At 39.6% G+C, this 18,279-nt stretch overlaps 1 protein-coding gene across 6 annotated transcripts in view; it reads right to left on the bottom strand.

Moving 5' to 3' along the window:
• The window catches only part of ulk4 (unc-51 like kinase 4), a 96,758-nt gene that overhangs the window by 15,972 nt on the left and 62,507 nt on the right, over positions 1-18,279 (bottom strand). For all 6 annotated transcript variants that reach the window (XM_025061682.1, XM_025061681.1, XM_025061680.1 and 3 more), the window contains 5 exons: positions 15,991-16,042; positions 15,396-15,600; positions 12,487-12,579; positions 7,181-7,229; positions 4,954-5,062 (listed from right to left, as the gene is read on the bottom strand). In XM_025061682.1, the coding sequence (XP_024917450.1) occupies positions 4,954-5,062; positions 7,181-7,229; positions 12,487-12,579; positions 15,396-15,600; positions 15,991-16,042 (508 nt within the window). The remainder of the gene's footprint in view (positions 1-4,953; positions 5,063-7,180; positions 7,230-12,486; positions 12,580-15,395; positions 15,601-15,990; positions 16,043-18,279) is intronic.

Raw genomic sequence — 18,279 nt, 5'->3', positions numbered from 1 at the left:
TGAACCACAAGATTACTTTCTATTATCTGTATCTTTGTCAGACCTTTATGGAGAATGGAGATGTTTTTCTATGATTAAATCTGTCACTATGGACAGCAAAGTGATACTGAGCCAAACGGCTATACAGAAAAAAAAAAATATATATATATATAGAGAGAGAGAGAGAGAAAGAGAAAGAGAAAAACATATAACAGCAGCTAGTTGTATGTATTACATTTTTAAAATCTGTGACTAATCCAAATAATGAATTATGAAAAATGTTAATATATCAATAATACTACTAATAATAGTGTAGTATTTTCCTTCATAGAGGAATTGATGGAACATATTTTCAGATACCTAGCACTGTTCTGAGGCATTTGTATTTATTTTTAATATATTTAATATTAAATATAATTTTAAAGTATTTTAAGGTCCACTGCCAAACAGTCCAAACTCACAATCATTTATGAAATATTGGCCTGACAGAAAGAGATCAGTGAATCTGGTAGAGGAATTAGACTGACTGTGTTACTGCAAACCAAATACTGTATATAAGTCAGCGCTAAGGTTGTTGCGTGAGGTCACCAAGTGATGAGAGAAACCAACTCTCTGCTTACTCTATAACCGCAGTAGTTCCAAACTTCCTCAGGCATTTACATCAGCACAGAAACAAGACGCCAGGAGCTCCATGACACGGACTTCCATGGCTGAACAGCTGCAAGCAGCCAGCCTTGCATCACTGAGCACCGCGTGGAGCGTGGAGTTAAGTGATGTAAACTACACCGCCTCTGGACACTGAAGCATTTTACAAACCTTCGTTGGATTGACACATTTCACATTATCACATTTCTCTATCAGGCAATCTGACGGATGAGTCTACGTTTGGCCATCGCTGGGAAAACTTGACTTCAAACGTAAAGGTTACTGAGTAAAAGATGTGGAATAAGAGTTTCAGTTCTTAGTAAACAGATTTTCTTTGGCTTCCAGTGGACTTTAGATAAGTCTGTGTCTGTGAGCTTCCAAAAACTGTGGCAACACTTTGGGGAAGGCTCCTTTTCTTTTTCTGCCTGGCCGTGCCTCAGTGCACAAAGCTAGATCCATTAAGGCACAGTTGGCTGGGGTTTGGGCTGGAAGAATTTGTCTTGCTGGCAAAGAGTCCTAACCTCACTCCATCAAAAAGCCTTTTTGGATGATCTGGAGAGCTGGCTTCTGAAACACCACCTTCTAACCTCACAAATACTCTTAACGTCCAAAAAAACCTTCACAGAAAAAAAAACAACTTTGTAGAAAGCTTTTACGATAAGTCATACGTGTCAAACTCAAGGCCCGGGGGCCAAATGCGGCCCGCCAAGCCGTTTTTGTGTGACCCGTGGGAGCTTAAAAAGCATTTAGTAAAGTCCATGCAGTGGAGTTTCTTAACCTATGAAAAGTTGTTTTTTTTATTACTCAGCGATGAACAATGTTTTTAGTTTAAATCAAATTAAACAAATAATCAATTGCAGAAACTTGTATTACTCTGTTATGGAGTAGTTGTTTGGTTCCATGAATTTTCAAAATAAAATATCTTTTAGACTCTATTCTATCAAAGTCTGAATGACTTTTATTTCAAAATTTTGCCAGATTATCTTTAAATAAAGAAAGTAACTGGATATGACTGGATTTCCTTTGAATGAAGTACATTTGTAAAAATTAAGCACATTTTCTCACTGCGTTTTTCTCAGTGCGTCCCGGTACCAAATTGCCTATGGACTGGTACTGGTCGGCGGCACCCGATCTATATAGACTTTTTACAAAACTCTTACAAAAACACTGGCTGTTTTGGCCCAATCACAAATGAGAGATAAACATTTAATCTTTTTAATTAAACAAAATGGCCACATCTTTTCTGAGCCTTTGTAAAAACAGCCACACTGGAGACACTCTTTGGAGGCACAGTAAAAGTTTCTCTCTCAGTAAAGCTCCTTGGACTAAATTTCAACAGCCACTTCTAACGAAAAATGTTTAAACGACTACAGATCACTGATCTAAATAAATAAGTATCATCCAGAGGAGACGTTCCGATTCCTATCTCAACTACAAGAGCAAATGTGTGATTACATCAACCGTGCGAGTAAATCCCACTCTCAGACGAAGTGCAGATTGACAGATGCTTTTCATCTATTTTTCATCAGCGTCGACACATCATTAAACTGCTCATTTACAGATTCTTGACCTTGTGTTAATATCTTTGATTAAATCATGCTAAAACACACCACGCTGTTGCGGAAGTGGCCAAACAAACTTCTTTTTTTTTCTGTTTAAGTGGTTTCATTAAAACAGTTTCCTAAATTAGGCTCACAAAAACTTAAAGGGACACACTCAACATTTAGGACGGTTCAACATAATTAAAAAAGCCTTAAAGGCCGTGGACAGTGTTACTGTACATCTTGATATTTTCCCCTAAAATATAACAAAGCCAGACATTCCAAATCACACACAGGGATTTTATTTTTACAATAATGCACATTTTTTAATATCTTTAATATCATTAAATCATGCTAAAACACACCACGCTTTTTTTTGTTAAAGAAAACAAACTTCTTTTTTTTTCGGTTTAAGTGGTTTCATTAAAACAGTTTCCTAAATTAAGCTGACTAAAACTTAAAGGGACACGCTCAACATTTAGGACGGTTCAAAATAATTTTAAAAAGCCTTATAAGCCGTGGACAGTGTTACTGTACATCTTGATATTTTCCCCTAAAATATAACAAAGCCAGGCATTCCAAATCACACACAGGGATTTTATTTTTACAATAATGCACATTGTTTAATACCTTTTTTTTGTTAAAGGCCACATCAGCAAAACTAACAGAATTAAGAGGAACAAATATAAGACCGGCATAACTAGGACTGATCTCAAATCCTAAATTAACTGTCAAAACAGTGTCTTATTGATTGACTGACTGAAAACTGTCAATCCACCAACCCGTTGGGGGTTGACTAATATAAAAATGCTAATGAGGGAGATCACTGCGGTATAAATCATGCCACGGGACATTATTATTGATCGGACACATGTGGACGTGGTTTAGGAGAACAGATGAACCTGAGTTTAATTTCACTTCACTTTTAAATTCACTGACGGGACACGGAGACACACAGACGCTGTTAGCTACGACGACCCTCGGAGCCTTTCACGGGTCAGGAGAAATAACAATGATTGATGATGCATCACTACCAATGAGGAACCTCAAAGACTTTCAAGGATTCTTAAGACACACCAAGGCCCTGAAGACTTTTTCAGGCAATTAAAGGACACACACACACCCACACACACACACTTTGATTAAGTGACACCTTGTCAGCACAACGGCCAAAGAACGGCTGCATCCGCAGCTCCGCTCTGCTGTCCTACGGGCTCTCAGGAGTTCTTATTTCATACTTATTTGATGAGGATTTCACGACTGTGTGTTGTCAATGTTTCCTCTCAAACTCAACCACTAAGTTCAAACTGTCACATTTAAGGAGCCGTTTATTTCCTATTTAAGACATCGTTCACCCTCCACTCCTCATAACCCCCTCGTCTTCCTCCAGCAAATAGTCTCTCTGCCATTATAAGATCTCTTCTTCCCCGTTCCTCATCTCACCCAAATGCCAAATTTAACTCTGTGTACCTCATTCTTTTCCTTTGACCTCTTCCCTGCCACCACTTTTACCTCCCATTATGCTTCCTATCTTCTCTGGCATGCCTTTTTGCCAACCTTTCTTCCTCCTGTTGATCTGTTATTTCGTTCTTTCTCTTTCACCTTCTCTCTGTGCCCTCCGTCTTCATTCCCTAGGGGGTATTATCTCAGTCAGAGGCAAATCTGCCCAATTATAAACCCCTTCTCCTCTCTCTCTCTCGCTCTCTCTCTTTCTCACACGCACACTCACACACGCGCACACACACCTCTGTCTATAGAGACAGGAGCAGAGGCACAAATACATTCACACAAACACAAACACTGCTCTTCTTCACTGTCTATTTCACACAGTCACACACACAAACACACACACACCTCTCTCTCCTTCGTTTCTGTCACACCTTAAAAAGCCAATTATACACGTTTCCTCCCTTCTCCCCTCTTTCTTGCCATCACCCAACCAATCTACACTGAACCACAATGAGGCGAGTGCAGAGAGGGGAGATGTAGGAGGAGTCCAAGAGGAGGGTAGAGCGAGAAACTGGGAAGAGGGGAAGGGAGAAACGGGTGAGGACAAGTGTAGAATAGTGTAAGATAGGAGAAAAGGAGTAATAAGAGACAGGGGACATGTTAATATAGTTTGTGAGGGAAGTGGGTAAGGAGAAAAGGAGAGAGGAGGTGAGGAGAGGACAGAGGAGGTGAGGAGAGGAGAGATAGTGTTAATTGGCCAGCAAGTATTAGTGCTTGGGTTGACAGTTTCCTGTTGAGAGGAGGTGATTGGATGATAATGATGCTGACTACTGAACTGTTGTACTGCTGACCCAATGGAAATAGAGGGAGGGGAGGAGTTAGTGGTGACTGTTTGTGGAGGAATCAGGGAAGGGAGGAGATGATCGACAATCAGATAGAAAAATAAGGAGAAATAAACAGAGAAAGAGAGAGAAAGAGAGAGAGTTTTTAACTTGTGTTGAATGAACATTAGTATGAACTTAGTATAATAAAGTATAATTCAGTGTATGCAAATTTGATTACATAATAAATAACAATTCAAATTTGATTCCATAATAAATAACTAAGGAAAGGATCACTAAATCCTAGAAAGGTACAGATTATAGAATCAGTAGCACAGTAACTAATGCTGAAGACACGTCTGCTGACACACTGTCCAGTACTTCATTCCAAATATGCTGTAGTACTGAGATTGCAGAAGGAAGTACATGACAGGAAAAACTGCAGAGGTATGAGAGACGGCACCAGGACAGATTCATCTTCCTTAACTTCACACAAACAGATGTCGGACGGACTGTACCTGCGTGATGGAGCGGCTTCAGGTCTGAGGTTGTGTCTTCTGTGAGGTTACACAGCAAAGCAACCGCATTCTGGACCACGACGCTGCCAGTTTCTTTACTGCTGTTAGCCTAGAGAAAAGAAGAAAAAACGACACACGTTAAAATGTCTTCCACTGAAGCTAATGCTAAAGGGCAAATGTGATTTGAAAATATTTAAAATATTAAAAAATAAAAAAGCACAATCAGAGATGTCTTAACCCAGTACAGGTACATAAGAAGTATACTGGTCGTAGACTTGCCAATAGCTCGAGTATTGACCTTCTATTTGTTTAGGTTTGTGTTCAGTTCTTTTCCCCAGTGCTGCCCCTGGTGGAGTGCACCACCATGCACGTCTTTGTAGACGGTTAAAAATAGAAACATCAGAAGCAGTTTCTCTGCACATTTATCCCAGAGTCTTGTTTTTCCCAGGGGCTCTCATTAAACACATATCTGTTAAAGCACTGGCAGGACAAGGCACATCACAGATTAGATCAATTACTGATAACAGTCAACCAGTAAAAAAAACCATAAATGAATGGATGAAAAAAGAAATGAGCAGAAAATAACCTTTTCATTTAAACACGCTATCGACCTTCAAATGTATGTGTGTAGTATATTAATTTGAGCAAATGACACAATTAATTCATCAGAGATGGTGTGGAACTGCAGCTCGTGGCAGCAGACTGTTTCAAAAATGAAACAAGAAGTCAGGTTTCAGCTCTACTGCTTTATTATTTTTTACTATTTCCTTCCACTCTCCTTCCTCCTCATTTGCCTTTACTTCCTACCATCAATTCTTCTCCAGTTCCATCTCTGCAAAAAAAAAAAAAAAAAATTCTTCCTTCCTAATTCACTATCCATTTTCTCTTCTGCCCTCATTTCACTATTTGATCCTCGGAGATACGCCAGCTCTGCCTGCGGGGTCTTTGCACATCAGTGTGATCTGTGTACGGACTGATAAGCCTGACTGGTACTCATCATCCGCAGTAGCCCGAGGCTGAAGACAGTGACATCAATCCGCAGGCAGGATGACGTGCCTGTCAGTAACAACAAATGACAGAGCTGAAATATTTTGATCTTAATGGGCTAACAAGCCAAGAAATGACTTTATGAACCGCACTTAAAACAAATACCCGAGTAACAAACAACCACGAATAGCAAACAAAACACACACACACACCTTTAATTAGGTGAGGTGCTGTCCTTCCTCTCAATTCACAGAGATTAAATGAGAATATATGGGAATAATTGTAAGATGGAGGAGGTTGTACCTGTGGCAGCTGTAAAGGAGGTAGGATCTGGTGGTAAACCACTCTAAACAGCTTCCTGTGCCCTCGGGCTCAGCAACCAAACAATTACAAGCCTCGGTCTAATCAGCTTCCTGGGGTTGTTTCACGTCTGAAACAGGACTACTTCATCATCTAGACAAATACAATTAGGTGAGTTTCCCTGTGACAAGTGTGATCACCGCTGGCAGGTGCAATCAAACCAGATCAGAGTGTTTTAGGCAGCATAAATCAATCTGGAATGTGAGCGGTGCAGAACGACACTAATGGATCCTGACACCACTGCCTCAGACAGGAGTAAACAATCAGGAGAAAAGTTAATCAGGCTGCTGGGTAACAGTGTTTAACATTCTGCATCGGCTAGCCGGGGCTGGACAGGCAGCCATGCAGAACACTGATTATTAAGTGTGTGCGTGTGTGTGTTTGGCAGAGCACCAGTGTTTTGATTCTCTCCAAACACTAGGTGCCGTGTATGTTGGCAGGTGGGCATTGGCTTGTTTGTGTGAGTGTGTGTGCGTATGCAAAAAGGGTCAGGTGAAAATAATTTGCTGGAAAACGTTGCTATACTTCAGCGATAACAGACAAGTGTGTGTACGTGCTACGTGTGATCCTTCCTTGGAGTGTGTATTCACACTCTGTCAACCCTTCCTCCTCTCTACTACTGACCTGCCAGTCAATTACTTCAGGCCTCTGAGAGGTCAACAGCACTCAGGCTCATTTACATAAATACATCTATGCACTTAGAGAGCGGAACACAAGAAGTAGGAGCTGCAGAAATGGAGCTTTATTATGTCAGAACATGGAACTACAGACCTGATTTGATTTGTGGACTCTGAGGCTGTTCGCTGACTTGATGAATACCCAACTAACTTAGTGATTGGCAGAACTTAGCTGAATGATTAATTACAGTTTGGTTTCTTACCGTAATGAGCTGAAAAACCGTTGGCAGGATCCTGCTGCTTTTGATCAACCTGAAAAGTGGTGTAAAAAAAAACAAAACAACAACAATAAAACACTGGGTCGGCGTTGGAAAGGTGGGTGAGACACAAATTTAATTTGGGAGGCAATTTGCTGCACATGCATGCACAGCGGACGGTTTCATCTTCATTATGGTCCAAGTTCCGCTACAATGACTTCTGTCTGGTACAGCAAAATCACTGAGTGTGGAGAGACTAAGAGAGAATGCATGGTGAGAGCAGATGAAGTTTAAAAAAAAAAAAAAAAAAAAAAAAAAAAGAAAGAAAGCTGAGAGAGGAGAAGCAGTGACTCAGGAGGAAGAGATGAGATTTATGGGGAAGATTGGGAGAGGGGAGATTGCATTTGGTGATGAAGAGGAAGAAGGGAGTGTAGAGGAGGGACGAAGATTTGGGCAGAGAACAAAGGAAGGACAGAGAAACAATTTGGAGGAAAGAAAAGGTAGACATAGGAACGGAGGAAGAAAAATGAAGTACGCCTATCTCTGTATAAAAATGGTACTCTGACCATGGACTAATTAAGGTCAATATCTAATTGCGTTAATATCAAAAACATTATTCTGTAGGCAAGGGAAAAAAGATCTTTTAAAAGTAAGATGAGTTTTTATACAGTTTAAAATTGAACACTGAAGAAAAGTTTCATCCCAGAATCACTTTCTTTACACGCTGCAGGGAAACTCAGCTTTTGTTACTGGTTGTAAAACTGACCAGGACTGGCTAATGGGCAGCTGGGCTGTTCAATAGTTATGGGGCCTGGACTAGACGGTTTGGACTGCTAGGGCAATTCTCATAGTGAAATGTCACAGACATTCTCCAGCTTTCATCCACTTGAACAGAATCCGGCGTTGCCAGTTACCCCTTGCGTGACCTCATGACCTCGGGCAGTGAGTGTAACTTTGACATTTTTGTTATTTCCACTGACCTGCTCCCTCAGTGGTGTCTGCATTGCATGGATTGTTCATTATAGACATTCTATTGGCCTGTGACACCTGTCTGACCTCAACAATGGAAAAGTCAGTCAGATTAAGGAGAATTCAAATGAAGGTTGCTTTAAAAAAGGTTCACATATAAACGTGGCCAGATCGATGTTTTTGACAGCATCATAATAAATCAAATATGGTTCACATAGTGGCATAAAAAAAGAGAAAAAAATATTGGGCCACGTTTATGTGCAGCTGGAAAATTCTTGAATGGAATGTGGTCTTTATAGAACATCCTTTTTCATTCTGTAAAGCCAGCAGATAATGTGATTTTGCGAAGGTTGTGAGAAAATAAAATGTCATCTCAATTTAAGAGGCAGATGATGCATTTGTTGCTGGAGTGTGAGACACTTTTCCAGTCTGTTGCCACCTGCTGACATTTTGCACAAGTTACATTTTTCATTTAATGCCATAATAATGTTGGAGTCAGCCATATCAAGCATGCTGCCATCTGCAACAACAACACGTCATTTGTAGTGCAGGACACATTGTCTCCAGACAAGTCTATTATGACCTCACTTGTCTGTAGGAAAGACTGTATCTCCCTTTTAATCAGTAAATTCATTTAAGTTTGCTGCTCACTCACTCCACCTGAGTCGTTAACACACTCCCATATCTCATTAGTGAAACAACTGCCAATGAACCACCCTGCAGCCAGACTAGTGTCAAAGTCACCATTAGAACATATGTATAGGGTAACAATATGAATCCCCTGACAATTCCATCTCAATTCATCCTTTAGTTTTGACTTGTGCTGCTCACAGGCTGATAAATGTGTCTGACAGCGTCACGTGACCTCTGTGATGGAAGCAATGATGTATTTTATTTTCAATCTGTACATTTGGTCAGTGTGTGTGTGTGTGTGTGTATGTGTGATTGATGGCCTCCCATTAGGTCAGTGACAGGCTGACAGATGAGAGGACAGGCCGGGCCATCATGACATGATAAACTGGACATTCTCTAAAGCGCAGGCCATACATCAAAGGACGCGGTGCACACGGCACCAGACAGTGAACAGACCACACCACGACACAACGCAGCACACTGTCAATAACAGAAGAAACACCAGGGGGACGATCTATTCTGCATTAGTCACACATGATCAGATAGTGCTGCCGTCAGCTCCACGACACTGCAGCTCTGCAGCTGAGTCACAAGGGCAACACGGACGCCGGGGCATAACTAAATATTAAACTATAGTCTAGACCAGTGGTTCTCAAACTGTGGTATGCGTACCACTGGTGGTCTCTAGTGGTACTAGTAAAAAATTCCTATTTTCACATTTACATTTTCAGTTGAATAAATCTGAAACATACCATGCACAATTAATACAACATTTAAACATAAACACCTTTATAAACATGGAAGCTAACAGTGAAGGCCTCTGCTGCTGTATTCTAATGTTGGTCATCATGGTGGTACCATGGTGGAGCTCAGTGTTTTCTCAGGTGGTACAGAGTATAAAAAGTTTGAGAACCACTGGTCTATACCACTGGAGCGCTGAGCTGATTATTCACAACCCATCACCTTGACATTATAAAGTGCAGGTGATCAGTAAAACAGGCTGCCCTTAACATCGAGTGACGAAATCAACGCTCTCCTATTAGATTATGGCAAGTAGATTCCACCCTGTTGCTGATGTGGCCTCTGGTGAAAATGAGTTTGCGGCCCCTGTATTACAGGATGGATGAAGATTTCTATTACTATGCCACAAAAACTGCACTGATTTTAATTTCATTTGTTAAATCTGAATTTGTAATAACCATGTTTTAAAGTGGAGTTTTGGGAAAACACTAGAACACATTTGGCCACATCTGCAAATGCATATATATTTTCACACACACTAGCTGCAAGCATGAGGTTCTTTTGGCTAAAGGTCACAGTAAATGTAGTCGTTTGAAGGTGTGTCTGGGCTGTGATAATGTAGTGGGAGACAGCAGGCAGCCTTCCCGACGTTAATGTCCTTAATTTACCATCTAATTACCGCACGGCTGGCTTCATAGCCACACTTATCTAACCAAGACCCAGGCAATTTAATTTCTGATTGTACCACCGCAGCGATGGAGGGAGAGTTGCGGAGAGAGGGCACACGGAAAGGCAGAAACATGGACTGGTGTTAATAAATTAGAGATGGTGGGAGAAATAGATTGAGAAAGACACACGGGGGAGGGGATGTACTGTTAAGAATGTCAGAAAAGAGTGAAAGAAAAACAGAGACGTCGAGAGAGAAGGAAGTGACACCAATTTGAAAAGTTCACATCCGTCCACCAGTGTCAAGGCAAGAGGCAGTGAAGAAGAGGAGGATAAAGACAAGAGAAGGTAATTTTACTGATAAGAAAAGTAAGGACCTATTCTCTGACGATGATGAACTCTGAACTTTAAGGAAGGACGAGTGGAGTTGGAGTCGAATGAAAGTAATAAAGAGGTTTTTCAGTTATTGTGGTTAAATAGATGAAGTTTGTCAAAGGTAGAGGAGCACGAAATGATAAATTAATTTATAATTAATTCGCTTAAATGATAAGGGAAAAAAACAAGTAGTTATGAAGGAACGCATATTGAAATTAAAAACACACTCACTAAAAACCACAAACTATATAACTACAAAAGTAGACGTTTCCATCAGGCTCCCAACTGGTTCAATATAAGGCTATGGAACCACAAAGTTTGAGATACTTAATGTATGTTCGGTTTCTGGATTTAACCAGATTTTTCAGGGGCAGGAACGCCGGCCCCTACTTGTAATTTCACTAATTTGTATTAAGTGTCAGAAATGTTAACGAATAAAACAAACAGACTGAGTAGCTGGCAACATGCTGCTCAAAGTATGCCAGACGTTGTTAGTCAACATGCTGCTCAAAGTATGCCAGACGCTGTTAAAACCAAAAGATGAAGAGATGATGTGAGAGAAGAGCAGAACTGGCCGTAGAAAACTTTGGAAGAGACAGATTGTTGTCATAAAAACATAAATATATACATAAAACGTTTTATTTTTTATACAGAGTGATTATAAGTTTAGGTTAGGGTCAAGTTTTTTAATTTGTGGTTTGAGTATTAAAATGATGCCACAGTGCATTTAAAGGTTTTTCGGTCATTGTGTCAAACTTTTTTTCCTAATGTTTTCCCCTCAATTTTGTACTACATCTCTACTTGACTTCCCAACTACATCCTTTCTGAGTATCCACTACATGTATCACTCACTCTCCGTCTCCTCTCTCTCACCTTCACTATATGTTTCTGGCAGGTGCTGGAAAGAGGATCAGAGAATCAAGACCTACTGACAGCTGCTGTCAGAACCACACCTATCACGAAAATGCATACACACTGGAACAGCCGGGCCCTACACACACACACACACACACACACAGCCACTCATACACACAAACAGGTCTAAAAGACAATTTAATTATGTGCAGATTAATTAGTACTAGTCGCTCGCAGCACTTCTCGAAAATAACTTAAATGGAAATGTAAACCTCTCCTCGCATTAAACGTCTTCTTGCTTTAATGGGAGCATAAATTTGTCTTTGTGCCGTACAGTACATTAAAAGTCGGTGCCCTACACTTTCCCACAAAGGTCTTCGGGAACAGCTAATGTGCTGAAGTACAGTACATCAGCACAATATGTCAATCCCCCAACAAATGTTAGCTGATGCAGCACCTTATACCTGTTACTAAACTGATTACTTATGTAGAAAACATAGTGGGTTTTCTTTTCTAGCGGAGGGGAGTGAAAGACCATTGGCACTGGAGCAGCTCTGCTGACATTGCTATTAGATCTAAATGTGCCTGAGCTGCGTCGATAAATAATGATTACTTGTGTATATTTTGTATGTACTGCACAGTGCGGGATAAATAAATCAGTACCGCTGCTGGTGGTACATTTTTGTGCATTTAAGCAGGTGTGTGTGCATGGGTTTGAATAACTATTAGCAATGATTCACGGGAGTAAAGTGTGGATGACTGGCCATGGCATGAAAACACAGCACAGAGAGTTGAAAAAATGTGAAGAGAAAACTACTTTTTTTTTTTAAGAAAAGTTGGTCTCATCAGATTGTGAGCACAGCCTTGATGGATGTGTTATTTAAAAACCACTGGTCTATGGTGATAACAACTGAGAAAACTCCATTAGTTCCAGTATCGTCAAATTTACATTTTATGAAGCATTATCAGTGATGTGGTAACTTTGTCTTTTTCTTTTTAAAAACTGATGTGGTAACTTTGTCTTTTTCTTTTAAAAAACACTATTACTGTGTGTGTGTGTGTGTGTACTGTACCTGCACATCAACTTGCTGTATTCAGTCATTGATACGAGCAGTTTGAGAGCGTAGAGTGGAACAGGCTCCGCTGCTTCAAGCAGAGACTCGTACCTAAACACAAACATTCATGAGTTCAACATTTGGCATTAATTATTAATGCACTGTTTCTGATCATTAGTCACAGAGTGTAAACTGCAACGGATAGAGAGAGGGAGGTAGAGAGTGAGGGAGGGAGATGAAATGTTTGGGAGCTAAAGGGAGGAAGAAGAGTGAACAACATGAACAAGAGGAAAAACGCTTGAAAAAGTTAAAAGAGCGAAAAGGATTTAAAATAATAATGGTACAGCAGTATAGACAGTATAGATCCATATACAGTTTGAGGTGTCAAGGAAAGTGAGAAACAAACCATAAACCGTCAACGCCTGTTATGTTTTATTGTAACTCTGTCAGGATGTAAAACCTCTGCAAACTGCATTTGGCTGTTTCTGCTCGGCACAGTTTATGTGATCACTGGATAAAAAACAACTCATAAAGATGGATTCTTGTCTCGGAAACAAAACGAGTCCAAAAAGAAGAACAGAAGACAGAACAAGGTGCAACGTTACCTGGATTATTCTATTACAGGGAATAAAACTACTCATATTCCAATTTTACAACACTGTGAGTGAAACAATATCTTCTACTTCTACTGCTGCAGCTTAGAATCATTAATCATTGTAGCAGAGATCATATTGTCAAAGGAAAAGTCAAGCCATATATGTCCTCATAAAGGAGCACTTGCTTTTTGAAAGTGAATAACTCTTACTTCCTACCACTCTGCCTTGATACATATATGTAAATATCGGTGTTGTCAAATGATTAAAACTTTTAATCAAATGATTAAAACTTTTCTTCTCATTTATCACAGGGCGGCTGGGGATTAAGTACAATTGATTTTAATTACCTCGTAATAAAAGTCAAGCATGATTAATTCCTAAATATGGCAAAACAAAGAGACAAATAGCAGCAGGTAGATGTATGTGTTTCACGTCTGATTTTATTTGTGACTAATCCAAATGATGGATGAATTAATATAGAAAATGTCGATATAAACATGCAATATTTATGACTCAAAATGTAGTTATATGAAGTCGTGGGGTTTGAATTAATGCTGTACATATTGATGGCGACTTGTAGAATGTATTTAGAATTGATCAACAACATTAATCAGTCTACAGTCCCTCGTAATCCATTCGGATCAGTCTACAGTCCCTCGCAATCCATTCGATTCCACTTTGTCAGTCAGTTTTGTCAGTCGACACAGTTACTGCCCTGCGCTCGGTGAGGCTGGTCTGATGCAAGCTGGCGGTCTCACCTGAAGACACGGCTTTAACAAACACATGCTGGGAGCTGAGATGATCTTTTAGGCTCTAGGTGCTTTGTGAAACAACAACAACTTCTACAGCCTGTGCAAATAATAACATGTGTATCGCCTGTGTATAAGGGCAACGAAAGGTGGAAGGCTGGAGGGATCCATCCTGCCCATGTTAAAACCAGCAGCAGCTCGGTGCTGGTTTCCCTTCTGTCTCTAGAGGACGTCACTGTGGTTAATCTACAGATGTGATTTGGTTCCGTTTTTATGGCACATACTGTACACTTTATTTATTTAGGGTTTTTCTACCAGAATGTTATGGTGTAATGATCAACTCCCTCTTCACTGAGCAGCTGCCATCCCTTTGTCAGCTGCAGCAGTAATTTTATTAATAAGCCAGAAAAGCAGTACATTTAGAACTGAAGAAGAGAGTGAATCCAATTGAAACCACCACCTACGGATATAGCCAGAAAAGCAGTACATTTAGAACTGCAGAAGAGAGTGAATCCAAGAAATTGAAACCACCACCTATGTATACAAATAAAATAGGAAAAAGCTTATTTAGAGGAACATTTTTCCAAAATAAAACCCAAAGATTGCTGTTGAACCCTGGAGTTTAAATACCAGGTTACTACATACAGTATATATTAGGAAGAACTAGCCTCTGCAGACAAATACTTATTTATACTTATTTGTTAAAAGCAAACCTTCAAAACCTCTGCAGAATATTAAGTTTTAATATTTATTCTTATAAAAAGCTGTCTGGTTTGTACCCAGCCCTTGATTTCTACGATTGGACCTAGACCACCTGCAACCTTGAAAAAGAATAATAAATAGTAAATTAATAAATAAAACATTAACAGATTACATTTTACTTCAGGTGTATTCAGGGATTTTGATTGAAAAAAAGTTGTAAAATATAGCAAATAACATAAACAAACAAAATAAATTAATAGATATTTTAATGAAAGTTTTTTGGGGCCCTGCCTCTGCTGGCTGGCGGTAGCTACTGCAACTCAACAATCACCTAGTAAGACTAGAAATAGATCATGTATAAGTTCAACTTTAAGTTATGGATTTGTGCAGTATTTGCTGACTGAACTGACTGATCACTGAGAGCTGTCATGACGTTGTCCTTCCTTCACATGACATGAAGGGAATGTTTAAGGACTTTCGGTCTATTACTAGTCCACAGGCTTTCTTTGATTTACTAAGTTTGGCAGACAGCTTCACGTCCTTTTGTCCCTGCACTTGGGGAATCACCTAAAGCATTAATAATGACTTTAGACCCTCAGCTGGATCAATGCCTCACCGTAGTTCAATTACATGCAGTATAAAGTCGAAGAACCTATTTACCAAGGGTTGTACCTTTAAACACAATGTTCACTCCATTAAATTAGACTTTGAATGAGTGTAATCATGGCCCAGGCATGTCTCAAGGACAAGGGCCTGGAAAGTCAAGGATGCCAAATTTAACTTGTGACTCGTGTTCATGTTGATGAGGAAAATGTAGTATGATGTAGTGCAAAAAAAAACAAACAAACAAACAAACAAACAAACAAAAAAAAGGACCAACCTTGGAAGCAGAGACTCTGTAAACAGGGCTAAAACTGGACTGGAAAACTTTTCTCCGTCATCACTTTCTCTCATTCTCCTTTCACCACGAGCTCCTCCTGCTTCTTTTTCCTCTTTCTTGTTCTCTTCTTCAAGAATATCATCGTTGACGAGCAGGACGAGACTGAGTTCAGAAAGCACCCTCAAAACAAAGCTTGACCTTTCAACTGTAACGGAGGAAGGAAAGGGAGAGATACTCAATGGAATATACAGACATTATCTGTTTTGTTGAAAGAGTGAGGTGGACAGCATTGTTTTTGAACTAACATCAAGTGCAAAGCCAGAATACAATATGAGCTGAAGTCAAAGTCAAATGAATAAAAAGAGAGATTGTGAAATTATGACATATGTCATAGAACTTTTTGACCTAGGAAAGTCTGACAGTTACTACCACTACTATGGTAAATTCTGAAAATATATATTTATATATAACACAAATATAATTAAGCTGAGCTGCACTAAGTCTGAATTAAACCACATATTTTCATTTGTCTGGAAGCCAAACATTTATTCATTGTAACAGATAAAGCTCTAGAAGAGAACATCACTTCTCTTACCATTTTTGCTGAAAGCCAGTCTGGTCAGAGGAGGAAGAATTGTATCCACAACCTTCAAGATACATAAAGAAAAAACTCAAAATATCAACTTAACATTTTAAACAAATATTTAACCTCATAATTAATTACAAAGTAAAAGTATCTTAGTTACAGTCATAAACAGTGTGACCAAAACGTGGTGTCCACGTCGGGGGCAAAAGAAAGATTCAAAAACAAACCACCACCACACTACTGTTTGCTCTATGCTTTTAATAAACACATTTGGGTAGAAAAGAAATGAAAACAATAAATATGGTCTTTAAAAAAGGCACCTTAAACCAACAACAAAATAAAAAAACGTTATCCATACAGCGCACTGCAGCAGGACAAAAACCTATTATTTGGGTCTTTAATGTCTCTGGACCTCGACAGTTTGCCCTTTCTGAGGGGAGAATGAATTAAGTTAATTAAGATATTGTGGAGGTTCAAGTCAGGGTGGCTGACAACTACTTTGAGCTCCATAGAAGTAAGATACAGCAGCAACTAGAGTATAAAGACAGACTGCACAGATATTGATCTATTACAGAGCCACATTAAAATTCAATGATAATACTCACCTCCAAAAAAAGAGTCAACTGTCCGTCATAAAAAAACATTACTAACATTACTGCACAGTCTAAAGTTTTGTTATTAAGGCCTGGTGTGACCAATTATGGCATAAAGTCATGGTTTTCCCCTCAACTGTAAACATAAAAAAAAAAATGTTTATATCACTTTACCAGGGCATGCAGGCTGCAGGAGGAGAAAGTGGAGGTGAGGAGAACAGCGATAAAAGCAGCTGCTGGTGAGGTTGTTGGCAATCACCCTCTTTCCTTAACTGCACTAGCCTGCTGAGGATGGACTGCTGCACCAACCAGGGAGAGATTTTTTACTCATTGAAACTGAGAAAAGTGTGAGACGCGTCTGGCAGAAGAGGCCAAGGTTCGATGTTGTATAATTTAAGCTTGTTGTTCAGCCTGTGCAGCACGGTGATAAATACTGCTCAGCTGTGAAAGGCCGTTTACTGTCTTGATTGGGTTGAGTGAACTTACAATGACAGCAGGACCTACAACACTGGCACACACTGAATTCCAAATATTGAACTGCAGTTTGGCTGGAAATTAATGGTGCTGTAGACCTGAAGATTGACTAAGAACGGAGGAGGATACCCAAACATTCATTTTGTTTTGAGCCCCAACTTTTGAGTTATAAAATTCCACCATTTCTGACTGTGATTACTGTAATAACAGTTTTGTTGAGGGCAGCACTGTGAGGTTAATGTCCTTTCTATCTGCAATAAATCTCTTATATATATCTGCTGAAACTGAATGGCCCCTAAACGCACATTCACTGCTGTATCAGTCACCTTAACATGGAAAAATGTGGATTAAACCAAACTGAAAGCCTTGATCCAAGTGGAAGAGATGCAGCACTGCTAACCTGAGTGTCACCAGACGGCCTGTGGCAAGTGTTTGAGCGCACCTGTTGCGGAAATAATTAATATATTAATGTGACTGTTGGTCAGAGCTCAACCGTCTGAATTACTGTTCTTTTTTTATGTCTCATTAGACCAAAGGCTCCTGGAGAGATTTCATTGTCCCAAAGTGGCTTTACACATTTGCCGTCCTTATGTTTTTGGTTCTTTTTGTATGTGCCAACCTACAACCTGGTGCACCTTATGGAAGAGATGCTTTGAACCCACACTAAATATGGAGCAGTAAATGTGCAGCATGTGGTTGAGAGGTACAGCTCACAGCAGCCTGGTGAAAATCTAAGGTTGGGAGGTTTAAATCATAAAGAAAGAAAAGAAAATCTAACAACAAATATATTTTTTTTAGATTAGGCTCAAGAGAGAACCTGTGGCAAATTAATCCAGTGTTCATCAGCTTCGTAGACCACTAACACGGAGGAACAAATTACTATAAAAATACACAGTCGAGTACTGTCTTTGATTTGACACGTTATAAAAGCGCGCTCATACACAAAAGCACTCCCGCAACTGTCAAGCCTTTATTTAGGCCTGGATCTGTATTGCATGAATTTGCATGATTACTTGTATTACCATAGAGACAACACTAACGCTGAATAAGTGCATGTGAGGTCATTACATTGAAAAAAACAGAGGAAGAAAAGTACAAAGGATGTTGTCCACCACTTAATGGCCTGTATATTAATACACCATCATCTAAACAAGCATCAAAAGAGTGGATGGATAGAGAAGCTCTGTGGGTGTGTGTTTGTGTTTGTGTGTGTGTGTGTCTTGGTGCAGAG

Source organism: Cynoglossus semilaevis, chromosome 13 (genome assembly GCF_000523025.1).
Source record: "Cynoglossus semilaevis isolate Cse_v1.0 chromosome 13, Cse_v1.0, whole genome shotgun sequence".
Lineage (NCBI taxonomy): Eukaryota > Metazoa > Chordata > Actinopteri > Pleuronectiformes > Cynoglossidae > Cynoglossus > Cynoglossus semilaevis.
The sequence above is the reverse complement of the archived record's forward strand: the minus strand, read 5'-3'. Positions and strand labels throughout refer to the sequence as shown.